Here is a 20,605-nt window from a genome sequence, read left to right on the forward strand (position 1 = left end):
AAAATTTTTTTAGCACAGATCTCTTAATTCTAATCCCATTGCCTTTTTTACTATACCCAGATGTCTCTCTACCTAGTAATACAGATATAACAAAACCTCAGATGATTCTAAACTCACAAGAGTATTGGGCAGACATATTAGGAATGTTTTAACCTTATATCTGAAGTTATTAACTTGTAATCCTTAGCGAAAAATCAAAACCCAAACTATCACTATAATAGCAACATGAAACCATAGTAGCAACTATTCCAACTATTCCAACTCTTCAACTATTCCAAAAGGAAGTTTTGCAAATGTTGGTGTGAGAAGATTTTCATCTGTGGGCAGCATCTAAATACATCTGTTCTGTATAGCACAATGACATTTTTGGTAATGATTTCTTAGAATCACAAATGATATTAAAATTCAGTGCAATTTAAACATGTGGAGGGGCTTTAATGTATCCTGGGTGATTGCCTATTATACTGAAATGCTGGGTTTGTACTGATGGCTTTGTTCCAGGGTCTTTGTTCATCAGAAGCTGAAAATGCTGCATTATAGGGAATGGGAGGAAATGGTACCCTTGGATAGAGAATAACTGTAAAAAGGAGAGAAATACCTCTCTGTTTATCAAACAGAATTCTCTTCTTTTTAATTGTTTTGTTCTGTTTTGCATAACTGATGTTTCTGGGACTCTATGAAAGCGACATTGTTTAGAGCTGCAGATAGAAGCCACGTGACAAAAAGGGAACTTTTGGTTCTTGATAAAATGTCTTTTGAGCTTCAGCAAATAAAAGCCATTCTTCTTAGGAACATACATATATGTGTGTGTACATACATATATTTTCATATAACATATATGTATATATCTTAGGGTTACATAGGTATGCATGTACACACATACAGACATATATAGTCATATATAATTACACAGTATATGTCTTAGTAATACAAACATTTAGGAGGGAAGGAAAGGAAGGAAAGAAGGAAGGAAGGCATGAAGGAAGGAAGGTATGAAGGTAAAAAGGATGGAAGAAAAGGAAAGAAGGAATAAAGGAAGGAAGGAAGGAAGGAAGGAAGGAAGGAAGGAAGGAAGGAAGGTAAAAAGGAAGGAAGAAAGAAAGTGAAGGAAGGAAGGAAGGAAAGAAGGATGGAAGAGAAGGAAGAAAGGGAGGAAGGGAGGGAGCAAGGAGAGAAGGAAGGAAAAAGGAAGGAAGGGAGGGAGGAAGGAAGGAATGATAGGGGAAGGAAATGGGGAAGGAAAGGGGGGGAATATGGAAAGGGTGAGGGAAGGAGAGAGGGAGGGAAGGAAGAAGGAAGGGAGAAAATGGGGAAAGGAGGGAGGGAGGGAAGAAGGAAGTAAGGAAGAGGGATGGGAAAGAAAGGAAGTAATGGAATGAAAGGACAGAGGAAAAGGGAAGTGGATGGAGGGAGGGAGGGAGAGGGAGGAAGCAAGTATTTACTAAGCATCAACTATATTCCCGGCATTGTGCTAAGTACATCATTTAATCTTCAAAACAACATTAGCAGTTAGGCTCAGTCATTTTTCCCTATTTTGCAACTGATAAAACTGAGGCAGATAAAGGTTAAATAATTTACTCAGAGTCACACAGCTTGTGTTTGAAGCTGGATTTGAGCTCAGGTTTTCCTGACTCCAGGCACAGTGCTCTATCTACTGTCCATTTTAAATCCAGTATATTTAACACATTTAAAATATTATTCATCATTCTTTCCAATAACAGAAATATCGATCTCAGCTAAGACCACATATTTAGAGCTGGAAAGGATCTCAGATATCACTGAACCCAAATCTATCATTTTACAGATTAAAAAAAAAACTGAGGCACTAAAAGTTTATGTGACTCCCAATGTTATACAATCAGTAAGCAGCAGATCTGAGACATGAAACTAGGTTGTCTAACTGCAAATCTGTTGTTTCTTTCAGTGCACAATGTTGCTTGGAGGGAATAGCTGCCTCATTTTCATTTTAGCTTCTAACTTGTGAGATTAGTCATTGTTTAGTAGTTGCAATTTATCACAGGTGAAATCTGAAAAGTAGCTTCTATTCTTTTAGCCAAAGTTCATTTGCCCTTTCTCCTGTTTCTTTTCTTAATGCACAGTCATACATCTATACACACAGATTTAGTCCCTTTGAGAGGGTCCAAGCCAAAGGCAAGCTGGGAAACAGGAAAAGTAATGCTACTTCCATTAACTCAGTGAATTGAGTCACAGGGCCAGATCACTTACATTTTGCTGCTGGCCTCTGCTCTGTGCCATGTTTTCAGACTTGGCCATCATGCTGGAGGCATTGAGGCTGTACTTTTTACCATTCTGTGTTTCTTTCAACTGCCCCTGGATTTGCTTAGTTTGTTTCCTACAGATAAAAATGTAAAAAAAAATCATTTGTTTATATTCATACTCAATTTTTGCTCCTCAGAGAAAATGCTATTCATATACTTTCTGACATTTACAATTTTTTAAAGACAGCTATCTCAAATTACAAGGAAGAGATCCTTCATTTTACATTAAGGAATCATAAGCAGTGAATATAATAGAGTTGGAACATACTATATTACCTATGAAAATATTGGGAGATGAGAAGTTTTGTCATTCTTAATGAAGTTCATAAGGGAAAGAAGAATGAAATACTTTCAGCTTCTTGGCTTCTCTGACTTCCTTCAAGATGCCCAAAGTTCTACCTTCTCTAAGAGGCTCTCCCTATGAGATTATCTTTCATTTAAACTATATATCTATAAATAATCTTCTATAGACATAGTCATTTGCATGTTGCTTTCCCCTTAAAATGTGAATTCCTTGAAGGCCAGCACTAGTTGCTTTGTTTAGTATTTTGTTTGGTTATTTGGTCTTTTTTAGATCCCTTTAGCCTTGAGGATGGTAAGTATACAATAAATGGTTTTCAGTGACTTTTGCATATCATGTATGTGTTGCCCCAAAGTTTTAACCCTAGGTTACTTAATGTAAGCAAGCTGAAATTTTAAAGCATCAAGAAACTGTAGGGAAGGATTCCAATTATTGAGCCAATGTGAAAAACTCTCCTGATTGATTCTGGAGGACAAGTTATGTAGAGAAAAGTATCGGCATCTGCAGGCTTTGCTTGTTGAATATTTCACTGACAGCAATGTGGAGGTGGAACAAGTTATTTTGGATTTCTCTACCTTTTGTTGTGCAGACTTACCTGGTCTGTTTTTCATGCCCAGAATATTCTCCTGCTTAATTTTCTTGGCTTCTTTCAACTCTCAACTAAAACTCCATTTATAAAATTCATTTATAAAAGCCTTTTCATGATAACCCTTAATTCTAGTTCCTTTCCTTTGCTGACTTTTCCAATTTATTCTACATATTGCTTGTTTGTACATATTTTGTTTTTACCTATTTTCTCCCAGAACTGACTGTGAGCTCCTTGAGATCAAGGGCTGTGTTTTGTCTTTCTTTGTATCCTCAGTGTGTAGGAAGGCCTGGCACACAGTAGATGTTTATTAAATGTTTGACTGACTCACTCACTGTTGGCCATCTTAATCAGTGTTTATAGAGTATTCTGTTTCAGCATAAATATGAGCGTTGGCTGGGCTGTTATTCCCATGATAATTGCAGAAAATATAGGAATTACAACTTCCCCTCCAATGTCACCTGCAGTGTGTTTCTGTAGAGGTTCCAGGCAGGTAAAAGCAGTCACCAAAAGGAAAATATCTCCTGTAGGAGGTAGCAGCTTGACTGAGCTCTAAAAGAACCCAATCTGGAAGCTGTTTTCTTAGTTCCTACAGGAGGATTTTCCTGATTCTCCTCCCTTCCCTTTCCATCTCAAATTCTTAGCAGTTTCTCCCTCTTGAAATGAATAGACACACACACACATAATTGGATATTGGAATATCCCATTCTTCACTTCATTTCTTACATGAATTTTTCTCCAAAGAAAGCAATATTTCTCTTTTTTTACAACACAATGAACAGGGATGTATGTAAATGTATATACAAACTCTATTATAATTACCTGCCTTCTTGTGAAGGGGAAGGAGTAAGAGAGGAAAGAAAAGAATGAGACTGGTTTTGGGACATAACTAATGTGAGAATTTGTTTCTCTTGGATAAGTATATTTATTATAATTTATTACACATTTATAACAAAAATGTATTCTGTTTTCCTAAGGAATATATTAATAGAGTTATAGAAGAACGCTTCCAGAGTGAGTTGCCTACAGCAAAACAAATATTTTATTTTACCTTTTCTCTTGATAATGGACACAGATTCTTATTAAATGTTCATTTCGAAGTATAACATGTTCAAATAGCTAATTATGTAATAATTTTTCTCATAAATAGTATTTAAAAGTACTTATATGCATATGTATTTGCCTCAATAGACTTTATATTTACTTAATTTTGTATTCTTTATATAAGCCCCCATTATAATGTATTCCCCTTAAAAGCAGGCAATGTTTCATATTTGGCTTTGTATCACCAGTGCTTGACATAGGTCTTGACACTCCTGTAGGGGCTTAAGAAATATTTGTTATTTTATTGAACAAAAATAATTTTTACCTGAAACATGAAAGTATAGCTAATATATTCTTTGTATTTCATAGCAAAGAAATCTTTGTTTGCTAAAGTAGTTTCATTTGGAAGGTACTGAAAACGATAGCATTCTTTAACTTTATCAAGCAAATTCAATGAAATGCTGAGAATAGGATGCAGTTGTACCCATTCAAATAGTCCCTTTATCTTCTCAGTTCTCTGAGAAGTTTTTATCCTCTTGCTGGCTTTAATCTAGTCTTAATAATCTAGCTACTTCCCAACAGTCAATCTGTAGTCTATTGTTAGAAATAAATCCATTATATTTCCATTAAAATGTCTAGTGCAAAATGGGTTATTGCTATACAATAGTATCAGTGACTCAGACACTAAACATGGTGTTGGGAAACCATGGACCAATATATCAGTACTAACATAGCCTTAGGCATTTGGGCACCAATGTGGTGCCAACTTATTATATCAAAGCTTTACAATTAAGTATTTATAATTGTTACCATCATGGTAGTTCTTATCATGATGCAAAGAAATGATTTCTAGGCTCATAAATGGAAAGCTGCAAGTAGCTTTAGATGTCTTGTTCATTCTTATTTTGTAAGTGCAGAAGTTGTTCACTCATCCAAGATCATTATTTTTATTCAAGTTCTAGATCCTTTCTCAGCAATCTTAGTATTTTCTCTTTCTGTTTCTTAGAGTCTTGCAGAGACATCTTAATCCCCTCTCTTCTCCAACTCTAAGATTCAATAAACAATCACCAGTATTTGTTAGCTCCTCTTATGTGCCAAGCACTAAGCTAAAAGGATAACAAATTTAGAGCTTGAATTTGCCTAAGAGATCTTCTGGTTTAACCCCAGAACTAAGAGATGTGGAAATTGAGACCAAAGATGGTAAAAAGACTTTTCCAAGAAGATAGAAGTAAATAATAGCAAAGCTCAAGATGGAACTCAATTCTTCTGATTCCGAAGTCCAGGACTCCTTCCATTACTGCAAGCTTACTGGAGAAGATTTGGAATTTAAACCATAACAGAAAGAAGCAAAGATATAAGATAGCAACTACTCATACTCTCTGACTTCTCTGTAGTAAAGACTTCTACAATGTCAGAGGAGAGAAGAGGTATAGTTGAGAGATGCTGCAAAGGCAACGAATTGGATAAGGAGTGGAGTGGGGGAAAGCTGAGAGAGAGTGAGGAAGGCAGGATAAATAATCCTAGCTTTGAACCAGAGGGACAGGGAGGATAAAATTGCCTTCCACGTTAATAGGGAAGATGTTGAGGGTTAGGGCAAAAGATAATGAGTTCTGTTTTGCATATATTGAGATTAAGATGTCTACTGAAATTTTAGTTAAATATATCTGAAAGGCAGTTGGAGATGTGAGATTTGAAGTCAGCAGAGAGTTAGTTTGGGGAAGATTATATAGATCTGAGAACCATCAGCATGGAGAGAGTAATTAAATTCATGGGAGCTGATGAGATCACCAAGTGAGAAACAAGAAGAAGGACTAGGACTTAAATTTGAAGAATAACTATGGTTCAAAGGCATCATCTGGTAGAGGTTCCAGTAAAGGAGGCATTCTATTTATATTTAGTTTCATATAAACATTTCAGTTCATTTTTAGAATCTGTGATTAAATAATGAATATAAGAAGCCCCAATTTCCCTACATTTTGGTCTTCTAAAGGAACTGGTTTTTATATATGAATAGAAGAGAAATGTAGATAAGACTAGTTCATTCTTTGCTTATAGGAAAAGATATACAGGTATCAATCTCTTCAGCTTCTCCAGGACAAGGAGATTCTAAATGTTTTTTAAATCTTTAAATAAGTTTCAAATGCACCTTGTTTCAAGAAAAATGAAGTAATTTGAAAGAAAAGACTGAATTCTTAGATTTCATTTCTCATTCAAATATTATTCTCTTGAATGTAAATCCTAGCCTGTTTTTTTATGTTTTTGCATACACTGGAAAACTTGTAAGAAAAAGCCTTAAAATGCAATGTAAAAGCCTTCTCCAGAAAGACTGCTATAAAGGGAACAACTCTCCTTGCCCCAAGGTTTTCTTTGGGTTCCAGCTGGTCAGTCAGAAAAAAGCAAGGCAAGTTCTGGGTCATGCTCCCCTTTTGGCTTTGGTCCTTTGGAGCCTCTGTTAATGACATTGATATTTATAGATGTTTTCATGTTTATACACCAAGTCCAACCCAGCCTAAGCCTGTAGAGGGTTATTGTTCATCTCTGTGCCCACTCATTGACCAAGGAAGTGAGAGATTGACAGCTCTAAAATACTGAAATCCTCTTTTTATCCAGCTGTTCTCCATTCCTCCTGATTACCATAATCAGTTTTTAGTTTAAATGTGGTGCAACTACAAATTATACTCTAAAAATAAGTGATTAACTACTTCTTCAAAGTAATTTGCTTATTGTTAAATACACAATTTCTTCCCTATACACAGCACTTATGAAGAGACCCTTCTGCTGCCTTGATGGTAGCTCATTTCCCAATCCTGCTGCCACCATGGTGAATGTTCTCTCCTTAATTGGTGGCCACCAGGTCCCTAGAAGTTTTGAATTCTGAATTTCAATTTTATTTTAAAATATATTATCCTTTAATATTAGACACCTATACATATATATTATCAACTAATTCATAACTAACTCTTAAAGGTTTTCAAAATATTTCACATTTTAACTTATGAAATTCTCACAAAATCCCTTTAATTTGTTAATGAAAAAAATTTTAAATGTATTTTTTAAAATATGGAATGCTTTACAAATTTCAGTGTCATCCTTGTGCAGGGGCCATGCTAATTTTTGCTGTATTGTTCCAGTTTTAGTTTATATATTGCTAAAGCAAGTAAGCACTGTGCAAAACCTTTTTGAGTAGCCTTATTCAAAAGTATCCATTTTACTGCTTGTGATTCTCTCTTTCTCTTGCTTGGTCACAAATTCTTCCCTTAACTATAGATCTGACAGGTAAACTGTTTTAACTATTCAATTAGTATGTACAATAGGAATTCTTTAACCATTCAGTTTTTTTTTCTTTTAGTGATTATTGGGCAAATTACTTTGGGGTGATTCCAGACTTTCCTGAAGTGGGTCTAGAATATCACAAGACTTGATGCCATTATATACAAACAGGTGGGTCTATGGCTGGGGGGAGAAACTGCCACATTCCATCTCTGCATCATTATACAAGTTTTTGTATCACATAGACTTGTGATCCTTTCTGAATAACACTGGTATGTAATGATAGGTTCACGTTTATACAACAATTGCAACCCAGCTTCAGCCTTTGAAGGATTATTCTTTATCTCTGTGCCCACTGGGCTCCTGTAAGAAATGATAGATTGAAAGCTCTGAGAATCTGGAATCTCCTATATATTCAGGTTTCTCTCTCTCCCTCCTTTCCTTCAAAGCCCAGTGCAAATGTTTCCTCTAAAATGAGACCTTTCATGAGTTCAAGCTGCGAGTGCCCTGATACTTAAATTTCCCGATATTTCTTTTCTACATATTTATGTGTGTGTGCCTCTTGTCTGTGCCTAATAGAATATCACTCTTGGAAGGAAGACTTTATTCTTCCACTTCTGATACCTGGCACTTACTAGTACACAAACAATGCTGACCGACTAACTTTGGTTTTTCTATAGAGAACTCTTTTATGTCAACTTCACGTTGGACTTCTTCCATGATAACAGAAAATATCTTTGGTGAATATAAGGTCTCCTTGTTGTATAGCTTGGTTCATGCCAATAATCAAAGAGCTTATAATAAGGAAGCTGAAGATTAGCTAGGTTAAGTTAATAAGTTTTGAAGTTTGAAATTAAAACCAATTTTTTAAAAATTACTGTCAATCATTTCTTTATACATCATGTTATGTTGTCTCCAAATATGTGCACACCACACATGCCCAATTAAAAACACACGTTTATTTATTTAGAAAGGCCCCTTTTCCTCCTTTTTTGAATTACATGTAAACCTCCAAACATGTATTTTTCTGAGATGTTACCTCTATTGACATTCACGTTAAATGATCTGCCTACTTTATATATGGAAAATATTTTTTCCTGTTAAATGAAATTTCATGCTCTCATTTGAATGTGATGATGCCCTGTGTGTTTCAGCAGTAATCTCCTCTTTTCAGGAGGGTTATTTATATCCTCAGAGAAGATACTGAATATATCAGTATAGACTCCTAACACATGAAAGTAACAGAGGATTGGTTCTTTAACCCTGAGCAAAATGGAATCTGTTTCATTGCTGATAAGAAAAGATAGTCCAATTCCTGATTTTCCTAAATTCAGTAGTCATTTAAAAATTTTAGACTTAGCCATTGAGATTTAATAAGGAAAGATTCCCCTGTCAAATGAGCTGGTCTAGTGCCTCCCAGGGGATGCTCCTGCTTTGAACATAAGCTGTGAAACAGAAATGTTTTTAAAAGTCTACTTTGAGAAGTGACTTTATAACACAAGACAGAAAAGGTCTTACTTGCTTTTGAAGTAGAATGCAGCACAGAGCATGCCCACAATGATGATACCGAAGATGATACAGGAAATTGAGAGCACCTGCCTTTGGTAAACTTCTTCACTCTCTGTGGATAGAAAAACAAACAAACAAACAAACAGACAAACAAAGTGAAATTGTATTATCTTTAAATTGAGGGACGAGGGAAGAAACTGGTATAAAAAGAAGATGAATTCATTATTTCATTTCAACTTGCAGATTTTGACAATCAATAACGCCTTTAAATCATGTTATTCTCTCATATGATAATATGGATAGTAATGATGGAAGAGAAGATAAAAGAGATGAAGAAGTTATTATCTCCCCCAAATTTTCTCTACCACCAGCTTCTAAAATTGATTACATGCATGACTTTGGACAAGACAGTTCATCTCTTCATGTTTCAGTGAATTTATCAGGGCAATAATGAGACTGAACTAAATGATCTTCTGAGCTTATATATAGAACCCCACAAAGTTGTTGTTTCTATGTTTTATCAGTTACACTTCTAGTAAGCCATTTGAACATCCTAAAGTATTTAGCATTAGAGACACATTAAGAATGTCCAATAACCAATACTGATTGATTAACATTAAAAATAAAAAAAAACATTAAAAATAACACTAAAAATAAAAAAATGAAAAATTTTAAAAATAACATTTTTCTCATTTGCCAGAGACTTTTTTCTGTTCTTGGGTGGTTTTCTGGAGGGACAAACCCTCAGATCATTGACTGACCACCTGCTACTTGAATTTGTGTGAAATGTTAAAGATATTAAATACTACTTGCTAATGCTCCTTCTGCTATTGTCATTGTGGTGATCTCTTATTTTTCTCTTGCCACACTCTTACTTATTGATAGTCTGAAGCCAAATCAGATCAGTCAGAGTGATGTGCCTATCAGAGGTATTTTCTGTGATTATTGCCAAGGCCATTTGGGAATTTCCCCATAAGCAATGGAAAACTTCCAATGGTTTGCTGAACTGATAACTACTTTTTATTCTCTGATACCTAAGGTACCAGTTTAATTATTTAATGGAAGTGAAGTGGTGAGAGAGTGTTGGATCTAGAGTCAGGAAGACTCAAATTCTAATCTATTTCAGACACTTACTATTTCTCCTTGTGCAAGTCATTGAAATATTCTGCATCAGTTTACTCATCTGTAAATTGGGGATCATATTATTACCTATTCCTCAGGATAGTTGTGAGGATCAAATGAGAAAATATTTGTACAGTAATCTGTAAACTTTAAAGCATTACATATTATTATATGTTATACATATATACATATATATAAATATATATATATATACATATATATAATACTTAGATATTACTAATGGAAGCCAGAAACTATATGACTAAAATATGCTATATAACTGCTTTGTCCCCATGAAGTTTAATTTTTCAATCTTTTTAAAACAATAGGTCATTTTTTCATCCTATTACATGAAAAAAACAAATTTTAATATATTTTTTAAAGTTTTTGAGTTTCAAATTCTCTCGTCTATGGACTTTTCTAGAGATCTTTTGAAATTCCCTAGACAATATCAACCTTTGTCTTATCTCAACTCAAAAATAATCCGCTTGAAGAACTTCATAATTCTCAGTTTCCACAACAATAAAATTCCTGCTACTAGATGGGTTTCTCATGCCAAATACACTTGTGTCAAGTTGAAGGGGGAGATAATAGAAATTATATCATTAGAAAGGCCTGTGAAAAGTCACACATCTTAACATCTGACCTAACTACACTGGTACTTGCTAGAAAATCTTTTAAAAGTCACTAAACAAAGATTTCAAGTTTCAGAAAGACTCTCACTTTAAGAATGCATTGGAGGGTGGCCGCGGTGGATGCGCAGGATGGGGGACAAGATGGTGGAAGAGGAGTTCCTCAACACAACCCATGAAGGTCCCAATATAACCCTACATACCACCCTGTCCATCACTACCAAATTGGTGCTTCCAACTCCTGCGAAACCTATCCTTCCAGTCCAAACTGGAGAGCAAGCTCAGCATCAGCTCTTTAAAAAACTTTACCTCACTTGTTCTTTCACTGCATATTTGCATATTTGCATTGGAACTTTCAAAATTAGCAAGCAGTCAGAACAAGACTTGAAGATTCATTTAGCTCCATAGCACATTTCTTTTATTAATTAATTCAAATACAGTTATCATAACTTATTACTGAGACAAAATATGGGAAATGATGTGAAGCGAGACACTAGGGAAAATATTTAGTTCAAAACGAGGACACTAAATATTTAAGTGAATCAGTATCTCCTTAATTTTAACTGATGTTTCCAGTCTAGTGGACAAGAAACATCTATAATTTAAGTCTAAGGTAAAGGCAAATGTCTAAAAATAATATGAGAGTTTTCAAACTCCTATGATGATAAAGAACTCACTCTGCTTTTATATGGTGCTGTAATTTTTTCAGAATGTTTTTCCAGCATCTCTTTTCGGTACATTCATGAAGTTTCTATTGTCATTTGAATGTGTAGTCACATTCTCATAGGAATTGTCTCTTTCTCTCCTGAGTTCATCTGATTGAATCTTGCAACTATTTGCTATGAACATAAACCACCTTTGGATGCTGTATGTTTGAATAGTATGGCAAGAATCAGATATTTTGGACATGAATATTTCAGATTAGAAGCATGAGACTATTGAAGAGAATATCATACCAATGTTTTACTTTTACATGTGTCTATATTTAATATAACAGAGCTTAAACTCAAATTATATGATTAAATTAAAGAGGTAGAGAAATATAGTGGATAGAGCACTGAACATGGAATCAGGAAGATATGAATTCAAATATTGCTTCAGACACAAAGCTGCTGTATGACCCTGAATAATTCACATAAACTCTTTGTGCCTTTGCTCTTCCATTTGTAAATATTTTGATAGCCTGAATATGTGTTAGGCACTGTGCTTAGTGCTTTACAGATATTATTTAAAATGTGAGTGTTAGATCCAATGGTTTCTAATGTCCCTTCTAGCTATGAATTGTAATCTAATTGGAGAAATTCTGAGCATCGATCTAGTGCTGTTGGTCATCTTATGTCTAGCACAGCCGTTTGAAAAGATTCATCACCTGGCTAGTGGAAAAGTATAAATTATTTGGCACAGCAAATCTGAAAGATCATCTACTAAGTAAAAATCAAAATATATTAACCACAGAAACAGCATTTCATTTTGTAGAAATACTGAGTTAAGTATATAATCAAAATAACAACTCATATTAATATAATGTTTTAAAGTTTGCAAAATGCTTTGAATATATCATTTTATTTTATCTTCAATAACTACCTTGTCAGATGAATGCTATCAGCCTCATTTCATAAGGTCTGCAAAGCTGTGATGAGACACATACAAGTGTATGTACATCTTATATAACATCTGGTAGATATATAATGTCTCTCTCCCATTCACATCTGTGTATGTGTATATTTCACATACATATATTTGTATATGTGCAAATATATGCAAATGTATACAGATCTTTTTTAGAAATCATGCAATCTAGAGTTTTTATTGTAATTTATTATACTTTTTTAAAATTTTCTATTTTTAAACAAATACTACATAATTTTATTAGTGCATTGAAATACTAATTTAAATTAAAATCACTTCCATTATGCAAGAATTTATTTGGTTTCAATCATTTTTCAGGTCTGTCTGACTCTTTGTGACCCCATTTGTTACTTCATACCCATTATTAAAGTCTAACTCTTTTGTTTCTGCTCCCCAAATATCTTTTGTGCTATGCTATGTGAAGGATGCATTTTTTATTTTTTGATTTTTATATTGATTTAATGAAGAAAGTAGTGTGCCCAGGAACTAAAAAAAAACCCAGCTTCTTTACACAATATAGAAAATCTGTAAAAAATGGATGGAGAGGCAGTGTGGTCAAGAATAATGCTGAAATTAGTCAAGAAGACCTGAGTTCAGTTACTTCCAAAAATGCTAATTATTTATGTGGTCATGGACAAATTAGTGAACCTCAGTCTGTATCAGTTTTTTCATCTGTTAAACGGGTTAACAAAAGAACCTACATTAGAAGGTTATTGTGAATATCAAATGAAGTAATATATGTCAAAGGCATTTTAAACCACAAGGACTTACATATGATAGTAGTTATAAAATTTTGGCAAACCCATGCTAAAATGTGTTCAAATCTTTTGCATTTATTTATGATTCCTATGTTCTAAAGCACAAATCATTTTGTTGTAAATTAATTCTATGATGCTGAGAATATATTTATTCCTCAGTATTCCCATTCAGAAACTAGCATGTCTTTCATATGTGCTTCTCCCAACAGTTTGTTCACCTCTGTGTTTTTTTTTTGTTTGTTTACCTTTCTTTTAGATGTATGCAGGCATGAAAGGAGAACATCAACATTTATACTTAAAATATTACTATATATGTTTTAGAAATTCAATATTTATGAACCCAGATGTTATGTCTTTTGGTACATACATATTTAATGGTATTGTTCCATTGGCTACATCTCCTCAAAGTTAAATGTAGTTTCATTGTTAATCTCCCTTAACTTTCAGAGTTTATATTGTTGCCAAAACCATAATTGTTACTTACTGCTGCTTTTTTGTTCTTTTCTGATATATGCATTTTTGCTCCCTCATTTTTATATTCTATATTTTTAAAATGGAGATGACCATATTTTTGTTATTCTATTATAATACTCTTAAATTTTGCTTACTAGTTAATAATATTTAGAGTTAAGTTCTTATGGCTATGGTTTAATCTGTTTACCTTTTTATACTAAACCTATTTTCCTCTTTTAGGTAAGTATTTGATCCTTGTAAAGAGTTATTCTTATACTTATTTCATCTCCTCTCACAAACTGTCTTCTTCTGTGCTTTTTCCTTTTGTTGAATTGTCAATCTATTTTCTTTTTTTCTTCTTGTTTATCTTTTTTTAACCTTTATTTTCCCAGGCATTTCAACTCTTCCTTTTCTAGAAGATTCTGAAATTGACTCTCCAAATTGCTTTAAGCTTAAACTTTTTCTTTAGTATCTATGTCCCTGATACAAAATAAGGGTCCAGGAAGGTAAAAATTTGTTGCTCTCTTATGTTTATCTGTTAATGAGATTTTTAGATATTACACATTCTTCTCTTCACCTTCCCTTAGCATGAGATATTTCCTGGAGGCTTGACTCCTCTACATTATATTTCTGTATGGAGCAGGGCTTACATCTCCTTTCCTATAATTGTTTCTTTCCACATTGTCTTTCAAGCTCATTCCCTCTCACCTCCAAACCTTCTCCAGGAACAAATAGATCATTTCCACTTCTCTTGGACCTAGGCAGCAAGAAGTACTTTTACAAGTCCCTTCTATATTTTTGTTTTGTCTTTTCGTTGAATAATTATGTGTTTGTATACACATATATGAGCAGCTAGGTGATGCAGTGGATAGAGCAAGTGAGTTGACACCTCATCTGGATCAGTTTCAAATTCAACTTCAGACCCTGGTTAGGTGACCCTGGGCAAGTCACTTAACCCCTTTTTACCTCAGTTTCCTCATCTGTAAAATGATTTGGAGAAGGAAATGGCAAACCCCTCCAAAATCTTTGCCAAAAAATGCACAAATTGGGGTTGGATATAACTGCAAAACAAGTTAACAAATACACACACATATATATGTATGATAATTTTATATATAAAATTATTTTACTTATCATCTCTCTACCTACATATAATCTGTGTATCTGTGTGCTCCTGTGTGTGGGCCACTATGCATGTGCATATGTGTATTTGCAAAAGGGACATTTTGCAGTGAAATCCACCTCTTTTTGTTTACCCAATAATTTTGATTTATCATAAACAAAAAGTAATTTTTGCTAATTTAAATTAATTGTTATTGATAACCTTTCTCTTGGTTATTTGAGATACTTGTTAGACACTGCAATTGTCAGGTTTAACCATTATGTGACTGGGTTACTTTATTTTAGGGCTTCTATAGACAAACTTAATTCTACTCATCTGAATTTATTTGCAATACTACTAATTAATTTCACTATATTTTGGCAAGTCATATGTTGCTTAAACTCTTTAATTTATCTTTCTTTTTCATGAAATTCCTGTGATAACTAAATTTTTTTCAGGGCATCCTATCTTTAGGAAAAGTTCTTTTAAACTGTATAGGACTAATAGATTCTCCTACTTATACAGTCTTTGGATTGCTTATTGCCAAATGTTTCCCATTTTTCTCAGTTTTAAAAATCTGTAACGACTTTATTTTACAGAACAACTATGTATTCTAATAATTCTAATAACTATGAGTTCTAATGTATTCTAAATTTATATTCTAAAATATAAACTAATTCTAATGTCTTGTTTTACTGATTTCTTCTATGAGCACATTTTCTTTTTTCATCTATCATTTTCTGGTGTGTTTTTTTTCCATTTTTCCATCTCTACATACCTGATAATTTAACTGCTTAAAGAATGGGTTAATAATCAATCTTCTTTTCTTACTCTGCTTATTTTTTCCCTTTGTTCTAAGTAGTTTGGCACAAGCCCTTCTCAGTAAAAATGCACTCATTTACGACCATCTATTTTCTCCTCTTCATATCACAGGAATAGGGCATTTTCTACAACTTCTTTATAAAGGAACAAATTTTCCTGGAAACACCAAGAGGAAATAACCCAATCTGGAATCATTCTTTCCCTTTTCTCTTATGCCCTAGTTGGCTCTACACTGCCAGTTTTCCATATTCTCTAACATAAGGCTACTTAGTGATTAGAGAGTGCCAACAGCAAAAGCCCCTCGAGTCAAAGTAGAGACCTACCAGGTTACGGCACTGAGCATGAAACAGATGGCTCTTACGTTGGCCATGTGAGCCTTTTGTGCAGCCTTTCACTGTTAACTCTAAAGTCTACACTGTGCATTCGTATTTCCTACAGTCTCTTCTGGTTTTAGCAGGCAGTTAGGTGGCATAGTGGATACAGTGCTGAGCTTGAAATCAGGAATACCCGAGTTCAAATCTTGCCTCAGATAATTATTTAGCTATATGATCTTGGAAAAGTCAATTAAGATTCATCCACTTGTTTCCTCTACTATAAAATGGGGATAATCATAGCTACTACTAAAAGGATTATTGTTGGGATCAAATAAGATAACATGAAAAGATCTTTACAAAGTTTAAAACAGTATACACACACTATCATCATTAGTATTAAATTTAATTATTATATTGGGTACATTCTTACTATTTCTCTCTAGAGCCAACTTTCTTTTACAGCTTCTCATTGACACTCATGTGTCTCTAGATATATCTAATTAATAATCCTCTAAACTACTTAGGAGAAAATCCATACAAATGAAGTTATTGTTTATATTTTACTTATAATTCATAGAAACATATTCACTCATAACAAAAAATACTTGAGGTATGAAGTCAAGAAGCATTACATAAATTGCTTACCATATTAATTTTCATTATTCATAGATCTGATATCAGCCTTCTTCTTTAAATCCATCATTGTTTCATTATTCACTCTCAAGGGATTCTAAACTTCTTAGTGAAGTCCTTCTATAACCAGACACTCTGCTACATTCCTTATATTACCCCATATGGGCTACATTCCAGAGAATTTGGATAATTTAATATCCAAAATGTTTTTGCTTTAATACATATTTCTCCAAACTTTCCCCATACATTGTCTATTCTTCCTTTCCCAAAGTTTGTCAATTGAAATTATAAATATATTTTTAAAAATATTTTTCAATTAAAAATAGAAACAATTTTTGAGAATTATTATTTGTTATTTTATGATTCTGATTATCTTTCTCCCTCTTCATCCCCTTCCTGAAGCAGTAAATAATCTGGTGTAAAGTTGTACTAGTGCTATCATACAAAACACATTTCCATATTCCCTTCTGAGGTGCACCTTTCCAGAAATGAGACTTCAATTTCTCCCCCCATTTTATATAAGATTTTAAATTTTATTTATATATGTATATATATATATATATAATATAAAATATTTATCTTATTTGATCTCCCTTTATGGAATTTACTCATAAATATTTTCTCATTTTCTTAGTGACTGTCACATCAGAGGAGCCTTCTCGAAGACATACAACTTTGATTCCCTACTTATGGTAAGAATCTGGAAGAGTTTTTTTCTGTGATTGATCCATCTTATCTTTTAGGGCTTATTTGAATCTTTGTTCTACCCTCTTCTTGTCCTCAAGTCCACAAGCTTAAAGGACTGGTATAGAATATGTTTTATTTCAACCTTATTTCTGTCTCAGTGCTTATCAATATATCAAATTTTAGGTAAGTCTCTGTAGCACAGTGTTTTTATGCAGAGATACAGAAAAATTATTTCATGACCTAATAGTACAGTACTTAGTAAGTAGTGAATTGAATCATGTGCCTTATCTCCTCTATTAAATTATAAACTCTTCAAGAGATCAGTGGCTGTATTTGATTTGTCTTTTGTCACTCACAATGCCTAACAGAATACCCAGCTTATACTCTTTTCCCCCCATTTTCCCTTTTGAATAAAGGGGAAAACAATAGTTGGACTATATAGCACTCCACACCATTTAGCCCTCATTATTTATAGGACAGGTCAAGTATATTTAGGATACAGAGGTATAGAATCTTCAGTCTTGATGAAGAGGAAACATGGCTTGTGATTGTGAAAATCACAAAGGATATTCAAAGAACATATGCTGATAGTCTGCTCATTGAAACTTGATGCTAAGGACCACACAATTTATTTGTATACAGTGGAAAATATTAATGCAAGCAGGTCTGTTTTAAGATTGTCCAGAAATAACTGCAGTAGTAAAAAAATTAAGAATCAAGTATTGATCACTCCTATATCGAGTATCCTTTGTTGTTTGTTTTGCCTGTGTGTATCTGTTGTTTTGTTTCCAAAACAGCTGGATCTTGCAGAACCTGGAAGTGTCATTCAATCAATGTCAATAAACATTTATTAAGTTCCCACTCTATGCCAGACACTGTGCTAAATTCTAAAGATACAAAAAAAGATGCTTCCTGCCCTAAAAGACCTCACAATTAAATGGTGGAGATACCAAGAAAATCTATTTTGTAGAGTATAATTAGGAGATAATTAAGAAAGGAAAGACAAAAAAATTAAGAGAGAATGAGAAAGATTTCTTGGAGGAAAGAAGATTTTTTTGGGACTTAAAAAAAACTAGGAAAGCTAATGCCAATAAGGAAAGAGAAAAATTCTAGGCATAGAAGATAGTCAAAGAAAATACACAGAGCCAAGACTTGGAATACCTTATTCATACAATAGTCAGGAGGCCAATGTCACTGGGTAGAATTGGATACTGAGAAGGGAAGATAAAGTGAGTGATACATAGTGAGATCATTTGGAAAGAGAGGCTATTTAGGTGTTTGGACCTCCAATTAAGACAATCATAGGCAAATATGCTTGTTTTCAGTCATGCAAATGCTGAGGATCATATGCCCTCTAGGAAATGGGTCATGGACAAAACAAAAGAGAAGGAAAGCTGTCAATGGATATTTGTTGGAGGAAACTAGACAAATTATATTTCTGTATGCCTGCCAAGTTGAGCTGGATTTTGGAGTGCTTACTGAAATTCTCCCTTCATGACCTATATAACAAGTGCTGAAAAAGCTGAACCAGATGGTTATAGGAGAAGGCATTCATGTTCTGTGAGTCTCTAGACTAGAAAGCTCAAAATCCTCATCCACATTCTTATTGGTAACCAGTGGGCCCATGTTGTTGTTGTTGTTGTTGTTTTTCCTGAAATCATGGAGACCTAATTTTCTCAGGAATTTGTCAATAATTAATGCTCTTTGTGGCTTCTGATTGCTCCCACAGAGAGGATCTCTTTGGGAATATATAGTATTATTTGTTTCAGTTTTTGATCTAGGTTTCCTCAAATCCTTTTCAAATTTACAAAGAATGGGGAATGGAACAAATATATTTCACACAATAAAGAATAATAATGACAACAAATCCTGTGTATTATATTTCTCAGATGAAAATATACAAATACAAACATTTCAAGATTATATAATAGTTCAATCTAACTTTCTCAAAATTCATCTAAAATTTTTGAATGAATGAAGTGGTGACAGGGAGTTATTTATATTTAGCTCACAAATTATATCTATTGATGAAGTTTTGCTTGAAAAAGGAAGAAAATAGAAAATATCACCCTATTTGATGTCTGTGGTGTTGTGTGTTTCTTTATAGCAATGATTATATTTCTCATTTTTTACCATCTTTTAAAATTTTTCCTTCAACAGGTTAAATGTATCTATTCTACATAATAGTTAGAACTATTTATTTTTCACAAATTCAATCCTATTGGCAACACTCCAACAGCAGGTAAAAATGAATTTTCCCCATCTACAATGTTCCAGGAGTAAAACCATAAATCAACTTTTCTTTCTTTTCTTTTTTTTTTTTAAACCCTTAACTTCTGCGTAATGTCTTATAGGTGGAAGAGTGGTAAGGGTAGGCAATGGGGGTCAAGTGACTTGCCCAGGGTCACACAGCTGGGAAGTGTCTGAGGTCAGATTTGAACCTAGGACCTCCCGTCTCTAGGCCTGACTCTCAATCCACTGAGCTACCCAGCTGCCCCCTTAAATCAACTTTTCAAGACAAAATATCCAGCAGGCAAAATATGAAATATAAACAAATAAGTAATTAAATAAATTAATGGTTTTATATCTCCTTATCAACCCTTTCCTTTATATTAGAAGTAATATAGTATGGAAATAACTTTTTAATATATTTCTCTTGTTTCTCCAGAATTCTATCAATCCTAACAATCGCTAGAGGAATATGTTCTTACTGTATACTCTGACCATATTATTTACTTATTCCATGAGAAGATTGTGTATATGCCTTCACATCCTGCCTTCTCACTCTATAATTTGGCATCTGACTCATCATTTAACTGGAACTGTGCTCTCCAAAGTTACCAATGATTTCTTAATTGCCAAATTCAGTGCCCTATTCTCAATCCTCATCCTTCTTGACCTCTCTGTAGCTTTTAACACTATCATTTTGCAGTTGTGATAAACCATTAAGGGAGATATTTTTAAAATACAGAATTAACCCCTAATCATATCCTATGTAAAAAGTGACTTAATACAGGGAATGTGGCATGACCTGCTGCTAAATTTCATTATATCACTTCTTCTGATGTTGTTCACTCATTTCAGTCATGTCAGACTTTTCATGATTCTTTTGGAGTCTTTGCTACTTGTTTTTCCTTGCAAAAATATTGAAGTAGTTTCCCAATTCCTTCTCCAGCTTATTTTACAGATAAGGAAACTGAGGCAAACAGAGTTAAGTGACTTGCTCAGGATCATAAAGCCAGTAAGAGTCTGAGGCCAGATTTGAACTTAGGTCTTTCTGATTCCAGGCCCTGAATTCTACTATATAACTAACAGCTTATATCATTGCTACTTTTAAGGAAATAATCATACAAGCTAACATGAACATTTTAGCAGAGTCTAATTCTTATCTCTTAAAATGTTTGCAAATGGTAGTGAATAATTCATCTTCTGGGTCTGTATAGGTATGCACTGCATTTAATAAA

The 20,605-nt window shown here is 33.7% G+C and overlaps 1 protein-coding gene and 1 non-coding gene across 4 annotated transcripts in view; both read right to left on the minus strand.

Annotated features, from left to right (window-relative positions):
* Positions 1 to 20,605, minus strand: part of NRG3 (neuregulin 3) — a 1,114,098-nt gene that overhangs the window by 33,302 nt on the left and 1,060,191 nt on the right. For all 3 annotated transcript variants that reach the window (XM_044662771.1, XM_044662770.1, XM_044662769.1), the window contains exons 5-6: positions 8,999 to 9,101; positions 2,227 to 2,353 (exon numbers count right to left, since the gene is read on the minus strand). In XM_044662771.1, the coding sequence (XP_044518706.1) occupies positions 2,227 to 2,353; positions 8,999 to 9,101 (230 nt within the window). The remainder of the gene's footprint in view (positions 1 to 2,226; positions 2,354 to 8,998; positions 9,102 to 20,605) is intronic.
* On the minus strand, positions 7,265 to 7,371 carry LOC123238346. Its single transcript, XR_006505545.1, has one exon. It is a non-coding gene; the product is annotated as a U6 spliceosomal RNA (small nuclear RNA).

Source organism: Gracilinanus agilis, chromosome 2, assembly GCF_016433145.1.
Source record: "Gracilinanus agilis isolate LMUSP501 chromosome 2, AgileGrace, whole genome shotgun sequence".
Lineage (NCBI taxonomy): Eukaryota > Metazoa > Chordata > Mammalia > Didelphimorphia > Didelphidae > Gracilinanus > Gracilinanus agilis.